The sequence below is a fragment of the Candoia aspera genome, chromosome 2 (genome assembly GCF_035149785.1).
Source record: "Candoia aspera isolate rCanAsp1 chromosome 2, rCanAsp1.hap2, whole genome shotgun sequence".
Lineage (NCBI taxonomy): Eukaryota > Metazoa > Chordata > Lepidosauria > Squamata > Boidae > Candoia > Candoia aspera.
In genome coordinates this window covers 106,646,722-106,671,032 of record NC_086154.1, presented here as the reverse complement: position 1 = coordinate 106,671,032, position 24,311 = coordinate 106,646,722, and the positions used below count along the sequence as shown (strand labels likewise).

General features: G+C 37.4%; 1 protein-coding gene across 5 annotated transcripts in view; it reads right to left on the bottom strand.

The window, feature by feature from the left end:
* The window catches only part of TNRC6C (trinucleotide repeat containing adaptor 6C), a 161,317-nt gene that overhangs the window by 25,666 nt on the left and 111,340 nt on the right, over positions 1-24,311 (bottom strand). For 3 of the 5 annotated variants that reach the window (XM_063292874.1, XM_063292876.1, XM_063292879.1), the window contains 7 exons: positions 23,037-23,246; positions 22,596-22,765; positions 18,543-18,623; positions 14,249-14,306; positions 13,826-13,971; positions 5,793-5,942; positions 355-501 (listed from right to left, as the gene is read on the bottom strand). In XM_063292874.1, coding sequence (XP_063148944.1) covers positions 355-501; positions 5,793-5,942; positions 13,826-13,971; positions 14,249-14,306; positions 18,543-18,623; positions 22,596-22,765; positions 23,037-23,246 — 962 coding nt within the window. The remainder of the gene's footprint in view (positions 1-354; positions 502-5,792; positions 5,943-13,825; positions 13,972-14,248; positions 14,307-18,542; positions 18,624-22,595; positions 22,766-23,036; positions 23,247-24,311) is intronic. The other 2 variants (XM_063292875.1, XM_063292877.1) reach the window with 2 other exon arrangements.

Genomic DNA, 24,311 nt, shown 5'->3' with positions numbered 1-24,311 from the left:
AAGAAGAAAATAATTTTGAAGAAATTTTCCTGAGTGATGCGATGTTTCCAAGGTGGCCAAGAGTTGTGCATGATTGTCTTGCCCTTCACTGTACCACCCTTTCTCCAGTGGTCTGCAGCTCCCATTAAATCCCAAGAGAAGGCATCATGAAGGAAATCTTCTCCTGAGGCCTTTTCAGTAATGGTTCTACTGTCACTGCTAGCAGGGAGTTCTGCCCATTAGAAATCACTGCAGAACTTCTCTTTCCCCTAGTAATCAACCACCCAATTTCTTCTCCACAAATTTAGCAGTGGCTTTTGATCAGCCATTTGCGTCCAGCTCTGCTGCCAATAGTGCTACTGATCTCCATCTAACCTGAGGGGAGAGAAACTGAGGCACTTGAGCACGAAGACTAGGCTGGGATGAGTTAAGAGGTTGCACTGGCGGTTGCTGCGGCTGTTGCATGGTCCTGGCTTGTGCTGCTCCGCTATTGCCAAACACACCCAGATTGCCACTCGGTATCTGCAGAATGACAAAATCAACATCTTTCAGAAGGGCATTTTACTTTGTGACAATTATTTGAACTGCTCTAGGTGTTACTGGACAAGAGACCTCCTGTAAAAATTAGCAGCTATTTCAATCAATGCTTCAGTGAAGTGTTATATTAAACATTGGGTAATGTCAGTAAGTAGGTATCAATACACTTATGTCAGTTCCAATGGATCTCTCTATGAATATGTCGAACTATCCAAAAGATTAAGTATATGAAACTTATATGTAACCAGCCATATGTGGGCACCTCCCTCTCTGGTGAGGTACCTGGAAGGAATGGCTACCTCAAAACTTCTAATTTGCAAATGCTATTAGAAGACAGCAACAACATGGTCACAACAGCCCAACCACATGGGGGAGAACTGCTAATAGAAATTGTTTAAATATACAGTAGAACCTTATATTTAAATCTGCCTTACAAAATCAGAAAATCATAACCAACATGCAGATACTTATGTACGTATATCTATTTCCTTTTGATTCACTATACAGTGTAACATGCACTGTAGTATAGTTTTTTGATTTTACTGTTATTTGATATGCAAGCTTATTCTATTCATTTAGTGTCAACAATATTTAAAAATAGGTTTTCATGTTCTGTGGCTACATCAATGCTTTTCATTTTACCCTAGCTGCTGGCAAGCTATGTGATGTTTAGAACAGTTACTATTTCTGATTTGAAACAGTAATGTGCTGAGTTACAACTTCAGATCTCTCCCAAGCTAAATGATAATCTCTGTATCTTTTGACTGCTTTACTGCCTAATTAGTAAAAAGCAAAGCTTTCCTGTCTAATTTACTGGTCAGTGGTGTCTTCCACTTGATTTATTATGGGTCCAAAATTGAGAAAACAAAAGTCTTCTGCCTCATTTGAGAGAACTGGAAAACAACTTGCTGAGCTGGCAGTAGATAGCTGATAGCCTTGGCTGAATTTAGTCAATTCATTCTAGTGAATATTTCAGGGGGGAGGTGTGTGCTTTGGTTTTTATACTCTTTAATTTTTTAAAATATTTCTATTTCTAGTTTTTTTGGGGGGTACATTTTTCAGAATGTCAGACTTTTTTTTCCTTTGGCATACTGAAATATTAGTGGGCATGTGTGTTTATATATACATATAGAGAGACAGGCTGTATTTCAGTCCAACGTCACGGTTAGTTTCATGAAACATAAAAGGCCTTAGATATCCCTCCAAAAGGAGGTTAGTGTTTCCAAATTGGGAACTTAAAATCTGAAGTTACTTTTTATAAGAAACTCTTTCTCTTCTACAAGAGAAGGGTCTCCTATCAAAGGGATGGGTTGAGAAAACAAAAGTCTTCATTCATTTATTAATGGGTTGGTCATAATCTGCTACCAGGATAATAATGTTGATTAACAAGTAGTTAAAGGTTTTGATGAAACAATAAATAAGTGATCCAGAGATTTTTGTAAATATTAGTGATTGTTTTAATAAAGATACTGTGCTTTTTAATTAACATAGTCCTTTCCAGATATAGATGTTTTTATTATTTTTATACTTGTGATTAAGACAATTATGGCTGGAGATTTTAATTAAGTTTTAATTTAATTAAGTTGTACACAGAGAGTATTACAAATTTAAATTCCATAGTTAAATCTCCTGGATTACTTTCAAATGGTAAGGTATGAAGCACTGTATGGGTGGTAGAAGCAAAGATGGTTTGCAAAGACAGAATGGCACATAAATAATGACACTGGTGTATGCTTCCTTTTCTTTTGTGGTGCCTTTAATTTCTTCAGCTGACTATTTTTTACTACTTTTCTATTGTTCTATGTAACATTGCTTACCTCGAATGGCAATGTCAGATAGGTATGTATGCATGCAAATGTATGTATACAGATCAGCTTGTTGCCAATCAAGTTTTTAAACCATTTGAGTTATTGAGAGAGGAATCTGGATTACCTAAACTGTGAAATGGTATATTGGTTATATACAGTCATTTTCAATTAAAATATTTCTTGATTTCACAATTCGGTTGAGGTATATCAGCAGTGTCTAGAATTATTGAATTACTGTCACTACTGCAATGTATTTTGAATTTTTCTAAATCTACAACATTTTTATAAACGAATAAAAATATTAGTAGGATAGATATTAGATATTTGCAAGAACTCTGGTATATAAAGTTGGAATATCTTGATTAACATATCAGTAGCTAAAGGTGTTAAAGATTATTAAGTTTGTTTCTTACGATCTTAAGTCTAGATTTATTCAGCAACAAAAAATTCTTTCACATTTCTTGTACTCTGCAGAGGATGTTTTAAATTTTTTTTAAAAAAAGGTTTACTTTTCAATGTAGGAAAGACAGTGCCACCTCACGTTTACAATCTTGGATCATCATTATATGTGTGTTTTCTGTTTATAAACAGTTTCTCGGTCAACACAATGGAAAGACAAATCAAAATTATCCTGCGTGCTTAAGCTTTAACAATGTGTTTAAAAACTGGGGTTAACTACTTTTTTGTTTTTGCGGTTTCCTTTTTCTCATTTGTGTTGGTTATTGTGGGTTTTGTTCTTTTTTATTTCTGTTTTGTTTTTTATTTCCTCCTTTTTGTAAATTAAAGCAATACAAGTAAAATAAATAAAAAGAGCAATGTTTCCCACACCCTAGCCCTTATAGGTTTAGACAGACAGATATTTCATTCTGAGAACTTTTGTTTGTTTTTAGTTTTAGTACATGGAAGTGGTACTAAGTTACCACATTTCTTTTATTACTACCCAAAGTTGCTAAGATTTCAGAATGATTTTTAGTATGGTGACAATGATTCTATGATTCTACAGTGGAAATGTTTCAGAATCATTCCTCTTATGATTCTTTTTATCTAAAGATTTCTACCTTACTCTTCTTTCAGAGTACAGAATGTCTAAAAAAGTTAGAACATGAATATATACAATAGACAAATTAAATGGAATGAGAAGTCAGTGCTACATTGCATACTGCAACACAACAGTATAAAAGGACTGATAAAATAAGACAGTCTTCATAACCTCCATGGAAGCTACTATGGATAGAATCAACTAAGTGTTCCTTAGAAGACTATGCCAAAAACTTGGTACCACACCAGAGAAGGCTCTGCCTTTTATACCTGCCTGCCACACTGCTAATGATGAGACAAATCTGCAGGTTCTTCTTTTTCAAGGTATTTTCAAGTTAGTAGTATTCCACTGGATGGCTAAATTCCTTCCTTGCTAACCCTAATTCTGTGCAAAAAGGAGTCAATTACTTGGCCCACACAGAAAGTCAAGGTGAACATACTCCAAGGCATCTTCCTTGTACATACTTTTTTTAATTGTGTCATGTTTAAGACTAGCAAGAGATACCTAAGATAGAGAAGGGAAAACATGTACTATTAGTGGAAACCTCAAACCTCTTAAGGGATCTGCTGCTTTCAAACCTGCTGCTTATTGTTTTAAGCTGTTGTTGGTTTTGCTTGTTTTCTTTCTATGTTACGTTTTACTCTTATCTTTACTATCTCAGTGTTGTGTAAATTGCCTTGTGTACTTGTGGGTACTCGCCTGTAACATCTTGTGTAGGAAGTTAGTTGTTAACAAAAATAAAAACATAAGGGAAGTCCTTAACATGTTTCATTTTCTTAGGAAGGCTTTCTCATACTTTTAGGGTTTTAAATGAGCAGAACTGGTAACTGGGCCTGGAAATAATCCAGCCCAGGACAGTGTATATGAAAATAAAAAGCTATCGCTTTATCACCATCTTTGAGCACTAAGGCAACTTGATGCCTTACATGATGGCTTATTGAGCTACAATCAAACTACATGGAAGGTTCAAAAATTGCCTAATCCTGCTCTAGATATCAGCTCACTATGTGGTTTTTAGTCTGACTCAAATTAATAAATTAGCAATTATTAAATGCACAAGAATCAGTGCACAAACTGGCATAATGCAGTAAGCAAGGGGTTCCCAATGTGGTGCCTATGGGCATCATTGTGCCCGCAGAACCTCACTGGGCATAATGCTGCGGTCTCCATTCCCCCCCCCCCAACAGTCTTAAAATATTTATCAAATTAAACAAAAAGCAAGTAGGGAAACAGGAAAGAGGCATGCTGCAGAGCAAAACGTCAGCCTACCAGGGGCATTCTTAGAAAATAAAAATAATTGGTAGATAACTGGAAAAAAAGTGGTGTGTGGTAGGACTTCACAGAGACTATCCTGCAGGCTTAGAGGTGGTGCAGTAGGAAATGAATGGGGGAAGACGGAGAATGTGTGTGTACACGTGTGCTCATGTATATGTGTGCCTCTTCAAAATCAACAGTCTGCATGCTGAAAAAGTGGCATTTTGTTTTGCAGGGAGATATATGTAATTGACTTTGGGGGTTCAGCTTCCATCTCAGCCTTGCAGAGGAGATCCTGAATGAATTTTTTCTGCTTTTAAGCCTCAAAAACAGGCAAGAAAATAAATTCAAAAGAGTGTTGTTGATGTTTTGGGGTATCAGCCCTCACCTCTGCCCCATTTTCAGTTCTTGGGAAATTTATCCTTTTTTTAGCCTCACCAGATGACCTTTGGAAAATTATATGTTTTGGGATTTACCATATACACCAAGGCAAATTATTTATGAAAGTACTTATAATACCTTCTCAAAATTCCAAATGTGCCCACTTGCCTAACAAAGCTGAAGACCCCTTAAACAATAGTGTTAATGGAAATACTCAATTTCTGCTCTGAGAACTGATTTCACACCCACGATTGGCAGCACAACCAACTCTACTGACTGGATGAACTGAAAATAGAAACTGGTCTAATCCTAACTACTGACCACATACTGTGGTCAAGAAAGTTTGCTTTGGGGGCAGAATAATGTAAAAACCCTAACACAGTAAAACAGTAAATGATAATCAGCTGAAAAGGAGGAAAGAAGAAATCTAAGAGAAGGATTACAGGTTGGGAGAAGTGTGATCAGCATAATGACAGGAAAGAGTAACACTATCCAGATATGCTGTGGTAAAGCAGCAGGGAAGGAAAGAAACAGAAGCAATGGCTGAGAAGTTGTGAGGAGAAGCAGCAGCAGTAAGACAACGGCATACTGTTCTCTAGCTAAAGACCTCTGTTTATCTCCTGTAGTAATGACTGTCCCTTGAAAAAGGCTTAGATGCCAAAATAGATTTTCTACTAAGACATATTTACTTACATTTGAAAAAAGGATATTGAAAATGGAAATAGGAAAAAAAAACATATTCCTTTTACTAAGCAACCGACTTTCACACAGTTGTCACTGAAAAGGTACCTTACCTGTCTAGAAGAATTCAAGTTTTGCATGCCCAGCCCTGAGGCAATCCCACCCAGGGTCTGATTAGGGAGTGCACTGTTTGAAAGGGGGAGCTTCAGGCTTGGTGAAGGCAAAAATGGTGAAGTAGTGGGCTCTTCCACTAGGCCGCCATCCTGATTGAAAAAAGAAAGGGTGAGCTGTGTGCAGTGTCCAGGTAGAGACAGTGCACAAAACAGTTTCCCATGGAAATATAAGTGGAACATGGATGAATAAAAGATCAAAATATTGTTTAAAAAGGCATGAGGAATACATAATGAAAAGTATGGAGTGGAAGGAAGAAGAAAAAGAGAAATAGAATTAAGATACTGTTTGTCATTACTTTTTGCTTTGCATTTTGTAAATGTATACTTGTAAATATATAATCATTCTCAAATATGAAAAGCAACAAACTCTTCTTGAAACACTTTTAAAATGGGAATATTACATGGCAAACACTTATGTGCCTCATTTGGAACAACAGCATGCCCCGCCCCTGCCAAAAAAGAGATTACTACTTCTATTTTCAATTTCTACTTTCATATCAACTTAACTTTCTTTGCTAATAGTTTACAATTTTTTAAAACTACCCCAAAGACATATAGTACTTTTGAAAAATTGAACACTGCATTTTTGGAGCATTATTATTTTGGAACATAGTCACTTTTGTGACATGAAGGAAAACTGCAGATTGCCAAAACTTCAGTGAGCTCTTTTACTTAGCCTCTGGCAATATGCATAAGCATCTGTAGTTTAGGTAAATTCTAAACTGCAAAAAAGCTGTTAGGAAAATACATTCTATTAGTGCTGTATACTTTCTGTTGCTCACTATGTGAATGATTAAGACTTTAAAAAATATCTATTAGCACAGTACTGAAAGCATTGTAAAACAGTACAATTTTTGCTTCTTAAGTCAGTTAGTAGTTTAAAAAATGGGGAAGAAGACAAGGAGATGGTTATGACAATTCATCTCAAAGCAGGGTGCCTTAATCTAAATACCATATTTGAGAGCAATAGGGTTCTTGGATGAATTGTCAATTACAGTCTAAAACATAAACACAATTATACAGATCTTAGTGTTCAGGTGAGAGGACTGAACATAAATATTTAGGCTTAATATTGGTACATAATTCTCCAGGTAACTTTCTCCACAGCAAGCTTGTCTTAACAAAAAACAAGATATAATTGTATTTCCAACAATGACAGATTTCTTAAGAAGCTGAAGCAATTGATACTAAGTTTTAAGAAGATTTATTTCAGTTCCAATGACATAGATAATATTTCTGATCCTTCTAGGAACAACCAAGAATACTTCTATTCCTCTCCTTTCCACTGCTACAGACAAGCCTCTACATTCAAACTGACAACTGCTTTGTGCAGGACCGCAAGGCAGGCTTGATGACTACTGTACAGTATGAAGTTGAAAAGGCCAACTATCCCTCCATAATAGAAGAAGCTGATTTCCATTTGGGTTTGTAGAGAGAGTACAAATCATAGTTTGCTGGTTTGAAGTGTTAAGCTATGATCTGCCTCAAAATTAAGGAAACCATATTCAAGAAGAAGGAGGAGCGATGGAAGGGACTTCGAAAGGAGCTTCTTCTTTCTAGCCAGGTTTGCCTGCAAGATCCCAATTTCTCTTTAGGTATAGTGACTGTAAGTTAGCCTTCCTCATCTTTTTATTCTTCAGATGTACAGGGACTACAATTACTTATCTTTCAAGCAAATATGGCTATTAGACATGCTGGCTACAATTCAGGGAATCACAGTTCCAAAACATTTCAGAGGGCATCACGCTGGGAAGACTGCTATAGGGATTGCACAATATTTGCATCCATCCCAAAAGCAAGTATGCAGCAATTATACCTGGAATATGACATAAATGGAGGCTGAATAAATGTTTGTGTGGTAGGCCTTTGAAAACCTCAGTGCCACTGACTGGGACACAAATGACTCCTATTAGTTTGAACTAGACATGGAAGCAAACAAGGAAACAACGTAGTTATTTTACAATTAGGGGAAAATGGCTCTATCAAAATCAACTAGTTAAAATCCTGGCAGTCACATTTAGAACCAGTAGAATTCTGGTTCTGCTCCCAAGGCCAAAATGTCATATAACAGATTATAGTAGTTCAACATGGAATTTACGAGCACAGATTATTGTGATTTAAAAATAAACATATGAATAAGAGCAAATTTTGGATGAGTGCTCCTTACTCTCCTTTTCTTCTAAAATGTACCAGAGATTATCGATTACTTCCGCATTCTAAAAACTCTGACTACTTTAAATTTCATTCATATACACATGCCAGCATTATAAAGAAAAGACCCTGTCTTATCTCAACTATTTCTGAATATTGCAGGTTCTGATTAGTTCTTCTGGTTTGGTACAATAGAGAAGCTGGTGGGAAACAGAATGCACTAACCCAAAGCTTCTAGCAACTGTTACATGTAAGAAAAACTATGACTTAAGAGTTAAGGCTGAGGATCCATTTATGTAAGTGCTGTGAAGCACCTCATATAAAAAGAAAAAGTACAGGTAGTCCCTGCTTAACAACCATTCATATACCGACTGTTCGAAGTTACAACAGTGCTGAAAAAAGTGACTTACGACCAGTCCTCACACTTACGATAATTGCAGCATCCCTATGGTCACTTGATCGCTATTTGGGAGCTTGGCAACTGTCATGCATTTACAATGGTCGCAGCATCCCATGATCACGATTGCCATTTGTGACCTTCCCAGCCAGCTTCTGACAAGCAAAGTTAATGGGGAAGCTGGCAGGAGGTTGCAAGTTGTGGTCATGTGATGTCTCACTTAACAACCATGGCTGATTCACTTAATGACTGCAACTGGGACTGTCGTTGCTAAGCGAGGTGGTCAACATGATGTTTCGCTTAATGACCACTTCACTTAGTGACAGAGTTGCCAGTCCCAATTAGGGTCGTTAAACAAGGCACCTGTAATGCCTTGAAAGAAGTGGCAATGTATCCCTCCCTCAAGAAACCATCACTCAACCCAGCAATTTTAGACAACTATCAACTGGTCCTCAACCTTGTTGAGAAGGTGGCTAGATTACAGTTACAGTGAGTCCTGAATGAAATGGATTATCTGGACCTTTTTCAGTTAGGATTCAAGCCAAGATGTGAAACCAAAACCATACTGGCCACTATATATTGATGACTTTTGGTGGGACAGGGATGGAGAGAATGTGATATCCTGGTCCTGCTGGACCTCTCAGCAACTTCCAAATTTTTATTGTAAACTGCCCAGAGTCCCTCCTTGGGGGGAGATGGGTGGTGATAAATTTGTTAGATAGATAGACAGACAGACAGACAGACAGACAGACAGACAGAGACAGACAGACAGACAGACATCATATCACTGGCCATGGTATCCTCCTAGATCAACTACAAGGATTGGGAGTGGGGTGTACTGCCCTTTAATGGTTCTCTTTTCTGAGTGACTGTTTTCAATTGGTAGTGATGGGTGGGGAGAGGTTAAGCAAGTGAAACTCTGTTATGGGGGTGCCACAGGCTCCGTCTTCTCTCCTCTATTGTTTAACATCTACATGAAGTCACTGGAAGAGGTAACCCACTAGCCCAGGATGACTATCATCAATATACTGATGATACCCAGCATATCTGGGTACCATGCTGATGATATCCAGGCTATTATGGTCTGGATGAAGACTGAATCCAATCAAGATAAGAGTGACCATGGTGTATGGTTAAGGTGCTGGTCTAGGACTGGGGACAGCCAGGTTCTAGTCTACTCTCAGCTACTCCCATCCAGACTGTCAAGCGCATGCGTAGCACTGAGGAATTGTTCAGCCATTCAAAGAGACACAGATCGGGACCGCCTTAACCCTTGGGGGTTATATGTCTGGGTTTTTCCCACGCTTCTTCAGTTTGTTAGGATTCCTGTTAAGCACTAGTAATAAATATTAGAGACCAGTTCCTTGTCTCAGTGTGTTTCCTGGTTGTTAGGACAGACTACAACTGAATACTGAGTCAAAGCCCTGCTTCTGTGGAGCCACACATTTTTTTCCTGATGTCTAAATATCCTCTTAACCAAGGAAATATTATACAACTTAAAGCCTGAAGCCTGGTAGAAAAAAAATCTTAAACTTGCTCTGCACTTTGCAAACAAAAGCAGCTTCAGGAATACATGTGCTTCATCAACTTACTAAAAACAATGTTTTTACAGCTAACCTGCATTATCTTCTCACTGTTCACTCAGATTATTAACTGTCAGGAAATACCCTATGTTCCTAAAGCAGGGGAAGCAATGTTCTGTGCCAAGCAAATATAAAAGATCTCTGACATTCTAAATAAATCCTGCTAATGGTTCTCTCCTCCACTCTGCCCCCCAGAAGCTCCCAGAAGCCTCAAAATTTCTTTATTATCATCCAAACTGATGTTTAGTTACTGCTGGAAAGCCCTGAGGGAGGACACTAGTCATATCCTCAAGGCCTTTCAGCTCAACATGCTTAACATTCTGCAAGAATATCCATCATGCTCCACAAACTGCAGGTTGCATGACAGTAACAGGTTCAAAGATTTCTTCCCCTCTGCTCATGAGCTCTTTGCAATCCTGTCTTGAGTCTCAAATGAAAATTGTATTCAATGTCCTATATTTTTGCTAATCATGAGTGTTCTACTTTGTAAACCAAAGCTTCTACTTACATCCAACGTATCATGGAATGCTGCTGAGAAAGCTCTAAACTTCAACATACAATCTCTTTGATATATGCCAGTGTAAATATGGGCAGCAAAGTTTTAATTGTACAATATTTACTGAATTCAGAAAATTGGTTAAAAGTGCAAGTCTCAACTGCTCTGGGCACTAAAATTCCCTATTTCCTGGGGAAAAAAATTCTGTAAAAACTGAGTGGTAGACAAAACCCTGAAAGAATTTAGCACATTTGACTTTTTTATTTTGTTTTTATCAACTTCTGATAAGAACTGATGTGAAATACAAACTTGGCCACATACTGGAGAAATTTAATTCAATAATTTGGTTACAGATCTTTCTATGCATATACCTATCAACTACATACCTATTAAAAATCTATACTATTAAAAGGACCCAAAGCCCAACTAGTATCAAAGTAATTTGTTCAAAGCAAGCTAGGGAACACACACATGTGTGCACACACACATACACACACACACCCTATGCAGGAAAGGGGAAAGATTCTTTAACTTAGTAGCCAGATAAACATGACTATATGCATCATCTACAGTAAAAAGACCTTTCATGCAATGTATTTATGTAGTAATTCCAGGGGAAAAGGTATGCTTTTTGCACCATAACAGTTAAATCCTATGTTAATGGGATAAAATTAACATGGAATAAAGACTGAAAGGAAAATCAGTAGCATCAATAATATTACTTGTTGTATTTATCACTCTTAAAGGACAAAGTTGAGTGATATTTCATACTGAATAATAAATGCTCTGCAGAAAATCTGTTCTTTCACAGACCAAGCAGTAAGTACAAACTCTTTCAGAAAGAGGTCATGATTTTTATATTATTTTTATGCCTCAATTACAATTTCCTAAGATTAAAACATTTTTTTCCTGTTTTTAGGAACTGCTATTCCTGGATTTTGGTCTCTCTGAAATAATGTAAGTTACCATGATCAGAGAGAGAATTTTGATGTATTCAATGCAGCAAGACATCCAGATCAATTATTTGGAGAAGCTTAAAAGCAATTTATTTTTTTCTTTATATATTTTATTAATCACATTTATATGGCTGCCCATCTCACAAAAAATGATTCTGGGTGACGTACAACAATCAATAAAACAACAAACACATGCAAATACAAATACATAAAAAATAGTCATTATAAAAATAAAAAGTCATTATGGTAGACTCTCAGTTTAACCAGAACTCAACTCTCAAGCAACCGGCAAAAAAAATTGAATAAATAATACTTTAAATAAAGTTTAATAGTAACTCTCAAGCAACCAGAAACTACATTTATCTGGCATCTACCAATCCCCATGGATGCCAGATAACTGAGAGTCTACTGTATTAAGAATAAAAATATTATCAAAAATTAAAATATACAAACAAATATACAAAGAGTAAAAAGATTAACCATAGGAGGTCTCTGGTTCCCTGGGACCCCCAGGCCTGGTGATATAACCAGGTTTTGAGGGACTTCTGGAACAAGAGCAGGGATAGAAAAGGCCTGTCTCCTGGGACCCGCCAAGTCTGGAGGATGGTACCCACAACATGTCTTCTCTGTCAGATCTAATGGGATAGGCTGATGGAGAACAGCAGTCCCTTAAACAACCTGGCCCCATGCCATGAAGGTCTTTAAAGGTTAAAACTAGCACCTTGAACTGGACCTGGAAGCAAACTGGCAGCCAATGCAGCTTGTGGAGCACACGTACTTGCCTGTGCCACTGCATTCTGCACCAGTTGAAGCTTCTGGATTCTCTTCAAGGGCAGCCTTGAAGGTAGAGCGCATTACAGTAGTCCAATCTGGAGGTGACTAGGGCATGAGTGACTGTGAGCAGAGCCTCCTGATCCAGGAATGGGTGCAACTGGCGTACAACATGAAGCTGTGCAAAAGCCCTCCCAGCCATGACTCTTTGAGCAGGAGTTATGAGTCTAGGAGGACCCCCAGACTGCGTACTGGATTTGTCTGGGGCAGTGCCACCCCATCCAGCACCAAAGATGGCACAGTCCTAGAACCAGCAGGCCCCAAAACCTAAAGCCGCTCACTCTTGCTAGGGTTCAGCTGAAGCCTGTTGTTCCCCATCCAGACCTTCACAAACTCCAGGCACCCACAACATCACTTAATTCCCCAGGAGCAGAGATGTATAGTTGGGTATCATCAGCATACTAATGATATCCCACCCCATGGCGACGGATGAGCTCACCCAGCAGCCTCATGTAGATGTTGAATAGGAGAAGGGAGAGAACCGAACGCTGCAGCAACCCCGCAGACGGCCCCTAGACCTCTCTTCTCTTGTTTCATCATCCTCAACTCCTCTGTAAACCAAACGATCTGATCCACACGTGCCTCAGCCACCCCCTTATTCCAAGCAGCAACCAAGGCATTGGATGGACCATGCAGCAGACCAACAGGAACAACCACAGCTCCCTCTGAAACCCATCCAGGTCTATCAGTTGCCAGGGGCAGACCAATCTAATGCGTCCAGCCTCCCTGCAGTAGATAGTGGCACTAGAGAATCCCATAGAAATCAGGGCGTGATTTGACCATGACAAGGGAGACACCAAGAATTCTCCCAAATTCAGATTACATAGCCACTGCTCCAACAGGAACACCAGATCTGGAGTGTGACCACTGTCCTGTGTCAGGCTCTGAATGACCTGGGTCATCACAGTAGCCATGAACTCCTGAGCCACCTTAGACCCCACTCCCAGAGAAGGCAGATTGAAGTGCCCCAGAACCTGAAGTCTGGGGAACTCTACTGCCAGCCCAGAAATGGAGTCAAGGAACTCCATTTGAGTGGAGTCTTCATGTCACAATACTTGGTGACATGAAGAGGCTTAAACTGGAGATAGACCACCAATATATATATGCAGTGTATAAATAATTATGAACTGAATATATGAACATTCAAAATACATTTATATATATAAATGTATTTTGAATGTTCATATATTCAGTTCACAATTATTTATACACTGCATATGGTACTCCAAAGAGTGACATAAATCCAAAAGACTATTCTCTACTCTAAAGGAGCCTAGAATTTAAAATATAGATAGAGAAGAAAAGATCATCTGATTGTTTTAACTTGCTGAATCATGTATGACCCTCCTAATTAAGGCACTCTGTTGATTCCTGCAATCTTACTACAGCAAGTTAAAGAGTTTGGAGAATGAGATTAACCAACAGGGGATAAGTAAAGAGAACAGAACAACACCGTCTCCCTTTATTTTTTTTCTTCTTGGTTAATGAAACTTTTAACAGTTGTTATCATTTTCCAGTAATGGGTTGTTGTTTTTTTAACCCCAGAATGCTGCACCTACCTTGTCAAGGAAGTTGGGGCGGTCCATGGAAGACTCTTTGGAGATCGGTGGTGGGCGGCAGCCAAGGGGTTTGGTGACCATTCCATTGTAGTCAGCTACTCCCATTCCACGCTTGTCCATTTCCACCTTCTTTTCCAGCAGAGCACCTGTAAATGGTAAAGCAAACATGAAAATGTCACAAGAAAATTAGAAAACTTTACTCAAGTCAAGATAAAATTACTTATACTGCTTTTACTGCACTTTACTTATTAATATGTTTTAAAACTTGAAATTTAAAATAAATGCTCTCTTTTAAAGCACTGAATTAGTATAGATTTATAACCTACCCAATTCTGTCATAAAATTATTTTAAAGTTATGCAGTTTATTTCATTGAAACAAAACAACCCTCATCCATATTTATACCATTTACAGAAATACTTACTCATGGCCTGATCTAGATTCATACTGTTACTCTTTAAGGCTTCTTCTGCTGGCTCTCTCTGCAAAAGTAAGAAAATGTGTTTATTCCTAACTTCCTAAGAACACTTTACAAGCACCTCAAGTATACCTCAAGTATACTCTGCTTCTTATGTTAAGAGGTCATAATAACTGATATTTCAACAGTAAATATTCAGAAAGCACCAAGTTTGCAACTGAATCAAGGGGGAAAAGTGTGGCCTTTGGTCAAGCAGCAACTTAATGTGCTGGAACCAGCAGCTGAAGCTTTTCACAGCATAGAGATCTGTATTAGTGATCACCTGCCAAGATCTGCAGATCAAGTTATGTCTAGATGTGCAAGGTTTGGAGATGATGAAAAACTGGAAAATTTAAAATATCAATTTTAGGTTCAACCACCATTTGGAATAGGAAATGGAACTGGTCCTGGCTTTAAATTTTAGTCTGCTATGGAAAAGATATGTAATATCCAGTAAGTCCCCCAATCCTCTTTCAGTTTCAATCCCCACCTATAAACTGGAAATAATTGTCTAGGCTTGTTGGGCAATCATATCCCACAACTTCTGTCATGGATTCCATATACAGTAGAGTCTCAGTTAACTGGAACTCAAGCAGCTGGCACTCTCAAGCAACCGGCAAAAAAATGAAGAAATAATACATTAAATAAAAATTTAAATAAAATCAATTTTTAGTGGAAAGGTAAGTTTAAACTTGGCCTGCCGTGCCATGCTGATCTGATCCCCTTCCAGCAGAAAGGCAAGCCCAAACCTGCTGCGCCACGCTGACCACCCCCAGCAGAATGGCAAGTTCAAACCAGGCGCTCTGCTCCACACCGCACTGCCCTGAACTCCCCCAGAAGAAAGGCAAGTCCAAACCCAGCACTGCACCATGCTGCACTGCACCAACCCAACCCCCCACCCCAGCAGAAAGGCAAGTTCAAACCCACCTTTTTAAAGGTAAGCCCAAACCCACCCCTCCACTAGAAAGGGACCAGATTGGTGCAGTGCGCCAAGCCCAATCCCACCCCTCTGCCAGAAAGGGATCAGCTGATCCCTCTCTAGCAGAAAGGCAAGTCCAAACTTGGCACGCCTATTTTTAATAGTAACCCTCAAGCAACTGGAAACTACATTTATCCGGCATCTACCAATCCCCATGGGTGCCGGTTAGCCGAGATTCTACTGTAGTAGGAAAGCATCTCAGGTACCTCTGAAGCGGCCAAAGCATCTGGCCCATACCGAGCCACAAAAAAATGCTTAAGTTGAAAATTCTGCCACTTTTCTGAACTAGGAAGACCAATTTCAATTAGTAATTGGGAAAAATCTTTAATATAATCATTATACAATAATTGATTTAAAGTTACTATCCCAGCTTCTGCCCATACTTTCCAATAACATTTTACCTATTTTTAAAGTAGAATTTTTCCAAAGGCTTAAATATTCATAAGTCTCATTATCAAATCCCAACCTGTGCCCCAATATGGCCCAAAGATTTCTCATAACCTACACTCCTGGAAATAACCATATTTTCTAATACATGTTGTTCCAAGAACTTGCCATGACTGCAAGAGGAATAAATAATAACTTGTAATAAAATATAAGCCCAATTATATTTTTCAAATCAGATAAATTAAAGCTACCTTCCTCAAATGGTAATTTCAATTTAGCTAATGGAAACCTTGGTGGACTACTATCCCAAATAAATTTCCTAAGTAGCCTGTCAACCTGAAGAAAGTATTTATTTGGTATTAACATTATGATGCCTCTAAAGACATAAATAAAGCAACAATATTCATTTTAATAATATTAATTTTACCCCACAAGCATAAGTGGATTTTATCTCATCTACTTATATCCAGTTCATTTTTTTCTAAAAGTTTCAACATATTTATTTCCATGTCATGTATCTAGGAACATTTTGAGGAATGTAAAGATATTTAATATAATATATGGAAATCACAAACTCCAACTTTTTATACAACTGTATTGAGATGTTAGAGTCTAAGGGAAGTAAGCAAGATTTACCCTAGTTAATCTTATAGCTAGAGAACTTTCTGAAATACTGTACTACCTTTATAAAATTAGGCAAAAATAGTAGAGTACTTATCCAAATATCATATAAAATTATTTGAACTCAGACCCTGCTAAAATAATACCTTCAATGTCCAAAGATAGCCTTACAATATTAGCTAAAGGTTCAAGAATCAAATTAAATAGCAAGGGTGAAAGTGTGTAGCCTGCTGAGTGCTATATTGGAACTCAAAGGAATCTGAAATAATTTGATTTATTACTCCAGTGCAGGGTTCCAAAAAATTAACTTCAATCCAATCACCAAAATCCCTTGGAAAACCGTATCTAATCATCACTTGTTTTAAAAATGTAATCTAAACCAAATCAAAGGCTTTTTCTGCATCTAAAGATACTAGTATAGCACAGTCAAAAGATTGACATCAGATTCATCAAAAAAATTTATTTAGAGTAAACTGGAACACCTAAAGGATGGACATTAGTTTTTCTTTGTTGAAGATATAAAAAATTTAAGGGTTCATTGAACATATGATACTTTTCTGAAATAGTATTTTAATGTATATAAATAGATATTTGGGGAAACCTTTAAATGTTAAATATGTTAATGTGATGTTGAATTATTCACCAAAGCTTTGAAATCTGACTATAAGGAATTATGACTATACAGTACATGTGGGTTGTCTAAGAATAATAATGAGAAATTGGAAAAGTAACATTTTTCCAGATGTTAGATTGGTTTTTGGAAATGAGTAACTTATCCATTCTGGAAAAGGCAATATTTCCACCAAAGAATGAAGCAATATGCTCTTCTTCAGCATAGATTTTATGATATTTTAAGTAATATTTTGTATCTGATTATACTATAGTATTATATATTTTCAGTAAACCAGTGACTATCTATAACTTTAATATATAGACCTTTTTCATTTGTTTGGTTTTTTATTATTTTTAACTTTAAGGATTGTTTATTTTAATTTTGTTATTACAGAGTTTCTCTGTATTTTGTACTCTTCTAAAATAAACAATGCTAATTAAAAAGACAAAAATCATTTGCAATAAAAACAGTAAAATCTTGCATACAATAGTGGCAAATAAGTAAATAAGGAGCGTTATTCTAATACAAATGGACAGGAGAGTTGCACCATACTTTTAAAAAATTACAGATACACTCATGGTAATTGAGAAAGGGAAAACTTTAATAATAGAAACCTCTTTCTAACAATTAAGCTACACCTTTCCTTAATTTGATAATAGTTTTTTTCTGTAAAGTATTCATTTAATTAACAATAGTCACTAAAGTCGCATTTTAAAGTTAACATTTATTTGAATAATATGGATTGCCACTTATAAAAAATTGCAGTGTTAATTTTCAAGAATTTTGTCATCCCTTATCTCCTACAACCAAATGGAATGGCTTAGGAAAACTTCTGGGGAAGAATTAATTTTTTTTCCTGCACCTTTCCTTTTTCTTTTTCTTCTTTTCTTTTTTAATTTGCATTAGTTTTTATTGTAGTAAATTGTAATCTTTAATAAAATTAGTATTAAAAAAAGAAAATGTGCAACTTAACATTAAAATGCAAAACTGATGAATCCTTTCTGTTTTGTAACCAGTTACTAATCTACATTAAGACTTCCTCAGGCATTCCATAACTATGGTATCAAAAAAATAACCTCAGGAGTCTTTAATCTGGGAGTTTTTTTACAACATCTTTTGAAAGTAAAATACATCTATTGGCTCATCCCATTCCTCTTTGTTGACACCCTGGAAGAATTTGCAGAGGTTGATAAGACTTAGTTTTGTAGAAGGACATTGATTCTTTATTAGCAAGTCACCATCTTCTATATGCTAAATAATTTTACTTTTTAACCAGCTTTCTGCCATTTTCCCAAAACAGAAATTATGGTTAATAGCCTGTAATCCCAGGCACCTGCAAGATTGACTGCTTTCATAAATATGACAAAAGCAGCACTGTGATACAAACTCAGCCTCTTTCATATGTGCAACACTACTTCATATAGAAAAAAGGGGCAGAGCTTGTTTTGATGCTGCTTTTGAAATTATGCCCCTCCCTGCCCACCCACCTCCGGTTGCTATTGCCTGTAACCTCCTAGATCTCCTCTGAATCTTTTTTGAAAATTGAAAAGCTACCTTTCTATCCTCTCACTCAGAGTCTGATCTGGATGACATGTTACATTTTTGCTTAGAAGATAATCAGTTTCACATTTAGAATATGTTGAAATATGAATAAAACTTACTGGGAAGCCCATGTCTGTAAGCTGTTTTATCAGACGATTCATGATCCAGGCCTCATCTTGTTTACTAGATGTCTTCATGCCCTAGGAAAATTAAAAGTAATTAAAAAAACCAAATTCTAAACATACATACTCAGAAAGCTATTGAGTTTAATGGACCTTACTCTAGCACTGATCTATCTAGCCTGCAAATCTGGACAACCATTAGATGGCAGAAAAGAGATACAGAAAACTCTTGAGCTTTTTGCAGCCTCAATGGTAGCCCCACCTTACTCCCTAGGAAACAGATACAGGACTGCAGCCTAAATCTATTTTTCCTTAAATTATCATCAAGTATACATAAAGCCAAGTTTGTATATGGTCATTATGATATAGTATTTTGAATATAGAGTAGTTTGGACATGGCAGTAAACAGAAACTGCAATGAATTTTGGATCTACCACCAAGTTCCTCTCTTCTACTCCTACAGTATATATCAGAAAAGGAGACTAAAGTAGATGCTTTTTACTTAATCTGAGGTCTCTATTATAACCAATCTCTGCCTGATAACAACTTTTGGAGGCTTGTAGGCAGTTGTAAGAACTCTGGGGTCTTGGGTTTAAACTGTAATTAATGAACTAATCATGCAATAAACTATGGTTTGATCCTAATGTTTAAATTAACTAGCATTTAAACTAAAATTCTTCAGCTGGACATATGGAGACAATGTGGTTCCTTTAAAGCTGAAGGCAGAAACTTACTATTGGTAGTTAAATAGAAAAGTAGAGGATGGAATTTGCAAAAGCAAGGCTTGATGCACTTTGTGTGTCTCACATGAAGCTTTGGGCTTTAAATTTTAGTATTTTAAAATTCATTTTATTTATTTAATATATTCAGTTATCCTGAAGCAATGTACAAAACTACAGAATAACGATTAAAGTCCAAAAACACTACAAAGTTATTACAAAAATATTAGAAAGTAGGGGAGTTGGAGGAAGAGGAAAAAAAATGTTTCATGGATTTGGGGAAAAAAAGTGGCATTCTATGTAAATATTTAAATTGTCACTTTGTTATATTCAGAGCTGACTCATTATGGTGGGGCATAATATTATGTATGTAAATATGTGCATAATCTATGATTAACTAAATAAATTACAGTCCCTCCAAAATTTCAATCTTATTTTTGTTTGTTATGCAAAATCAGAGATGCCCAACATCTTAGTAAGACTTTCAGTGTTCACAAGTTATGGACACCTAAATTGTGTCTGTATATATGTTAATTCAAGATCAGAGTACAAAATTATAAATTACTAATATTTCTGGAATAATCTTCACACAGGGTTAATTAATTCCTATTTTATTAGGTTCATGGGCCACGCCAACCACAAACAACTCTCCTACATATACCAAGATGTAATACAACAGTGAGACTTCCCTTTAGAGCTAGATGATAATTTCAGTATTTATGCTCATCCAAACGGGCAAACTATATTCACAACTGATATGACCTGCAATAATGGCAAAAGTGTATTCAAGATAGAAAGCAAAGAGAGTGTCCACCAAGATGCTGGCTATTATCTATAAAGCCCTTAATAGTTTGGAACCACTCAGAGTCCCTCTTTGTGGGGAAGATGGGCTGTAGTACAAATTTGAGAAAGAGAGAGAGGGAGGGGAAGGAAGGAATCCTTGCTAGCTTTGGGACCTTCTGTTCCAGGTAGAATCTGTCCATCAAATAGGCAAGGCCAAAAGGGCATGCTGCAGATCCTCTTCTCCTAAGGTGTGAAGGGGATGGGACTCTGGAGGCAGATCTTTTCTGTTGTAGTCCCCTTACTCTGGAACTCTTGTCCATTGAGGTTAGAATGGAGGGTGAGACCACAGACAACCGTTTCAGTGGTTTGATTCTTTTGTATTGATTATTGTTCTATGGTTTTAATAAAGGTTTATGGTTCTACAAAATATATCTGCTTAGAATCACTTGATGAGGTAGCTTACAAATAACTATATAAATAAAATAATAAACAAATCTCTTTGAAGCAGTAATTATATACACTTCTCATTTTAAAACATCATAAGAGAAACAGCATTTTAGGAAGCAACTGGTGAATTAATGTTACATTTTTCTTTCAGGACATCTCAAACAGACTAGAATGTGCCCTGCAAATATGTCATCAAGAATGATTTTGTTCCAGATACAGAGTACAACACAGACAGTTGTTCCAGGCAGAAGTGGTTTTGTGTGGAGGTGATTTGGGGGGGGAGGGGAGGCAGTGAGTGGGGGAGAGTGGGAAAAAGGGAAGGCTGAAGGATTTCCATGGCAATTTGGTACGTGAAGACACCAGGTGAAGCTGAAGGGAGGCAGGGAACATCAGGCATGAGGGCCAGCAAGACATGCCATGCTAGGACAGAGGTGGCTGAGGAGCAGCAGGGAGGGAGAGTAAAGGAAAGGTCTGGGAAGTTGAGGGGGAGCAGGTTGGTGTACAGGCAGTCCTTGCTTAATGCCTACTCATTCAGCAACTGTTCAAAATTATGATAGCACTGAATGAGTAGTACTTATAACCGGTCCTCAAAGTTCTGGCTATCACAGCATCCCCGCAATCATATAATCACAAACTGAGTGCTCAGTGACTGGCTTGCAATTATGACATTGTGGCGTCCTGTGGCCATGTGATTGCCATTTGCAACCTTCCTTGCTGGCTTCTGACAAGCAAAGTCAGTGGAGAAGCTGGCAGAAGGACGCAAATGGCAACCATGTGACATTGTGCTTAACGATGGTACGGGATTCGCTTAATGATGGCAACTGGATGTGCTGGAACTGCTGTTTCTAAGTGGTGCGCTCACGTGATGTCACACTTTGACTGCATCACTTAGTGACGGAACGCCCAGTCCCAATTACCACTGTTAACTGAAGACTACCTGTATAGAGCCATGAGGAGAAGAAAAAACAATGGGACAATGTGGACAAATCTTGCCATTCTTGCCACATAAAACCACTCTGGAATTCCTCCAAGTTTTGCTTTGGCCCAAACTCAAAACCCACAAAGCAGCTGGGTAGAACTTCTGGAATGCCATGGTTTTGGGTTCAAAACACAATGTATTTTCTGTATCATGCATATGCTTCCTCTGCCCACAAATGGCTATTGTGTGTTCAGATAGTGTTAATTGTCTCTAGTGCCTATTCTTTTTTCCAATTTGTTCATCTAGTGGAGTATCCACCAATAAAGTGGAGGTCATTTAACAGCTACTTTGTAATAGTGAAATCAGCCTCTTATTCCATAAGATTATTGAACCATTGACAAGTGTAGTTACTAAAATCAAAAGCTGAATTCCACAATGGCATGGAGCCTGCATGAATGTCCCCCTCTCCATTTTAAACATACTCACGTTAGGGGACAATACCTGCATTGGGTTTAATACAGAATTAAAGCATAACATTCTCCTTAGAACAACGAGCAGGGACAATATCTAATAGGGAACTCATAGGGCAGGGATGTCTTTGTCTCATCTTGTAGATCTGTTCTTTGCAGTTGGTGTGGGACCCTGGATAAAGATACGTTTGGTTTAAGAGGTTTTTGACAGGTATTACATGCACAGCTACATATGCTCTGAATCACATTTGCCCTTCAAATCTGGATCTCTGCACAGCCTTAATATCTAATTCATCATTTTGTAATCATGATCTGTAATATTTTGGAAAAACTGTGTTGTAAAAATCTGTATTACCTTTGCCATGGCAGCTTTTGCATGGAAAGGAAAATACTTCAATTTAGTCAGGTGTTGTATGTGAGCAGATAATACTTAATGCAAAAACCCAAACCCTATCTCTTCAGTTTTGTTGTGTATTGGTTTTGTTAGGCACATCTGCTTCTGAGTATCAGGCCCATACAATAACAACAACAACAGCAACAACAACAACTGGAAATAATGGCTATTACTCTTCCATAGAATAATAAAGTATGCTGGTCTGTAACAATAACAACAATTGATTTGAGTTATTCAATAAAGAAAGCAGTACCATTGCTTAAATCATTTGACTATCCAAATTACTGGTATTTATAAACCAAACTCTTTCAGTCCTACCTTCTGAAGTCCTTTCTTTGGGGCATTCCCCCAGGAGCTGCAAGAGGAATTGCTCTCTTGTGAAGCAGTATTATTCCACATATCTCCTTCTTCATCTTCCCACTGACTTGTACTGAGATTTACTTCATCTCCACCACTGCCCCAGCCTTCTTGCATAGAAGATTTAGAAGCTATGGAAAAAATTGAGGAATTAAGGAAGCTTTCCTATTCTCTTAAATCTACCTATCTGTAATCATGACAACACTATATTTTATTTACTAGTATAATAAAAGTGGAGAGCTTACAGATGAATCAACAAAAAGGACAGTAATTCTAGATGCTGATAAGTCTTTCATCTTCCACAACATAAAAGAATACCCATTTAAATTGAAAAAGACATACAAAAGCAGGACTATTTTTAATTCCACCTTAGCAAGCCAATCAATGAATTACACATTTTACCTGGTTTGCACAGTGCTGGGGCAGCAGTTGGTGCGCTCACTCTTCCATATGTCCCTGCTGACTCAGCAGCATTATCTCCCCACCCTGTACCACTGCTAGGGGGCTTCCCCCAGGCTGAAGTGCCATTATCAACTGCAGCAGAAGGGGAGGAAGGTTCTCCCCATGAAGCTTCAGGCTTTGCATGGACAGCAGGCATCTCTCCCCAGCCTGCTGAAATCAGAAATTTGAAAAACCACATTGAGAACAAAACACAGAATTGTCAAGGTCACATGTTTAATAATGTTATTTAAAAATTATGGACAACTTGTAAACATGAAGCAAGTTCAGATAACATTTAATTAGTCACGTAAGACAGTGATTTGTTTTGTTTTTCCTGAAAGAAGAATCAAGAATCACTGCACTACAGTAAGAATCTTTTGCTAAATGATCTTTTTCCATCCAAATATTTTCAAAATTTACAAATGCTAGTTATAAAAAATATTAACCTCATGATAAGGAAGCATCTACTCATTCATTTGGATGACTGATATCACAAGCATTCCCCATTCCATTCAAAGTAAAACTCTAAAATTCACCCTGAGAAAACTGTGCTGGCTTCATCCGTAACTACTTTTAAAAGGGCTTTAAAAATATACATGTTCTCTCTGGTTTTTAATTAAAATGTTTTTTAATGCTATGTGCTACACTTAGATATTTAATGTACATTTTAAAGCTGTTAAGTTTAACACACTTTTATGATTTAATACCAAATTTTAATGTTTTAAAGATCACTTTAGAACATCTTCGAAAAATACAGTAAATAACCTTCTTTTTACATATTAGATGAGAGAAGGGTGGTATGCACAAGTCCAAAGTTCATGCAGGTAACATTTAACATAACTGAGATTATGCTTTGTCTGAATCAGGCTGAAATATACTTACTATTTTAGTAAAGCCTGGATAAAGAACATCTACCTCAGTACCAAAGGTTGGAAGTATTGTTCTAGTTTTAACATTCTGCAAAATGAATGTATTATTGCTGCACATGCAGGTAACATTAACCGGTGTGAATGGGTGTGTGCAGGCAGCAGAGAACCTGTAGCTCTCCAGATGCTGTTGAATAAGGAGGCCACCAGATGTGCATTCCTCACATCTGGTGGCCTTTGCCTCGGCAGCAACTCTGCAGTATGGTTACTACTGCTGTCTATGGTTGTATAGGATTATAAAGAATGCTGTCTAAACATTATTCTCGGTTGTTATGCATGGTGGAGCTTTAGAGTTTGAAACAGCCACCAT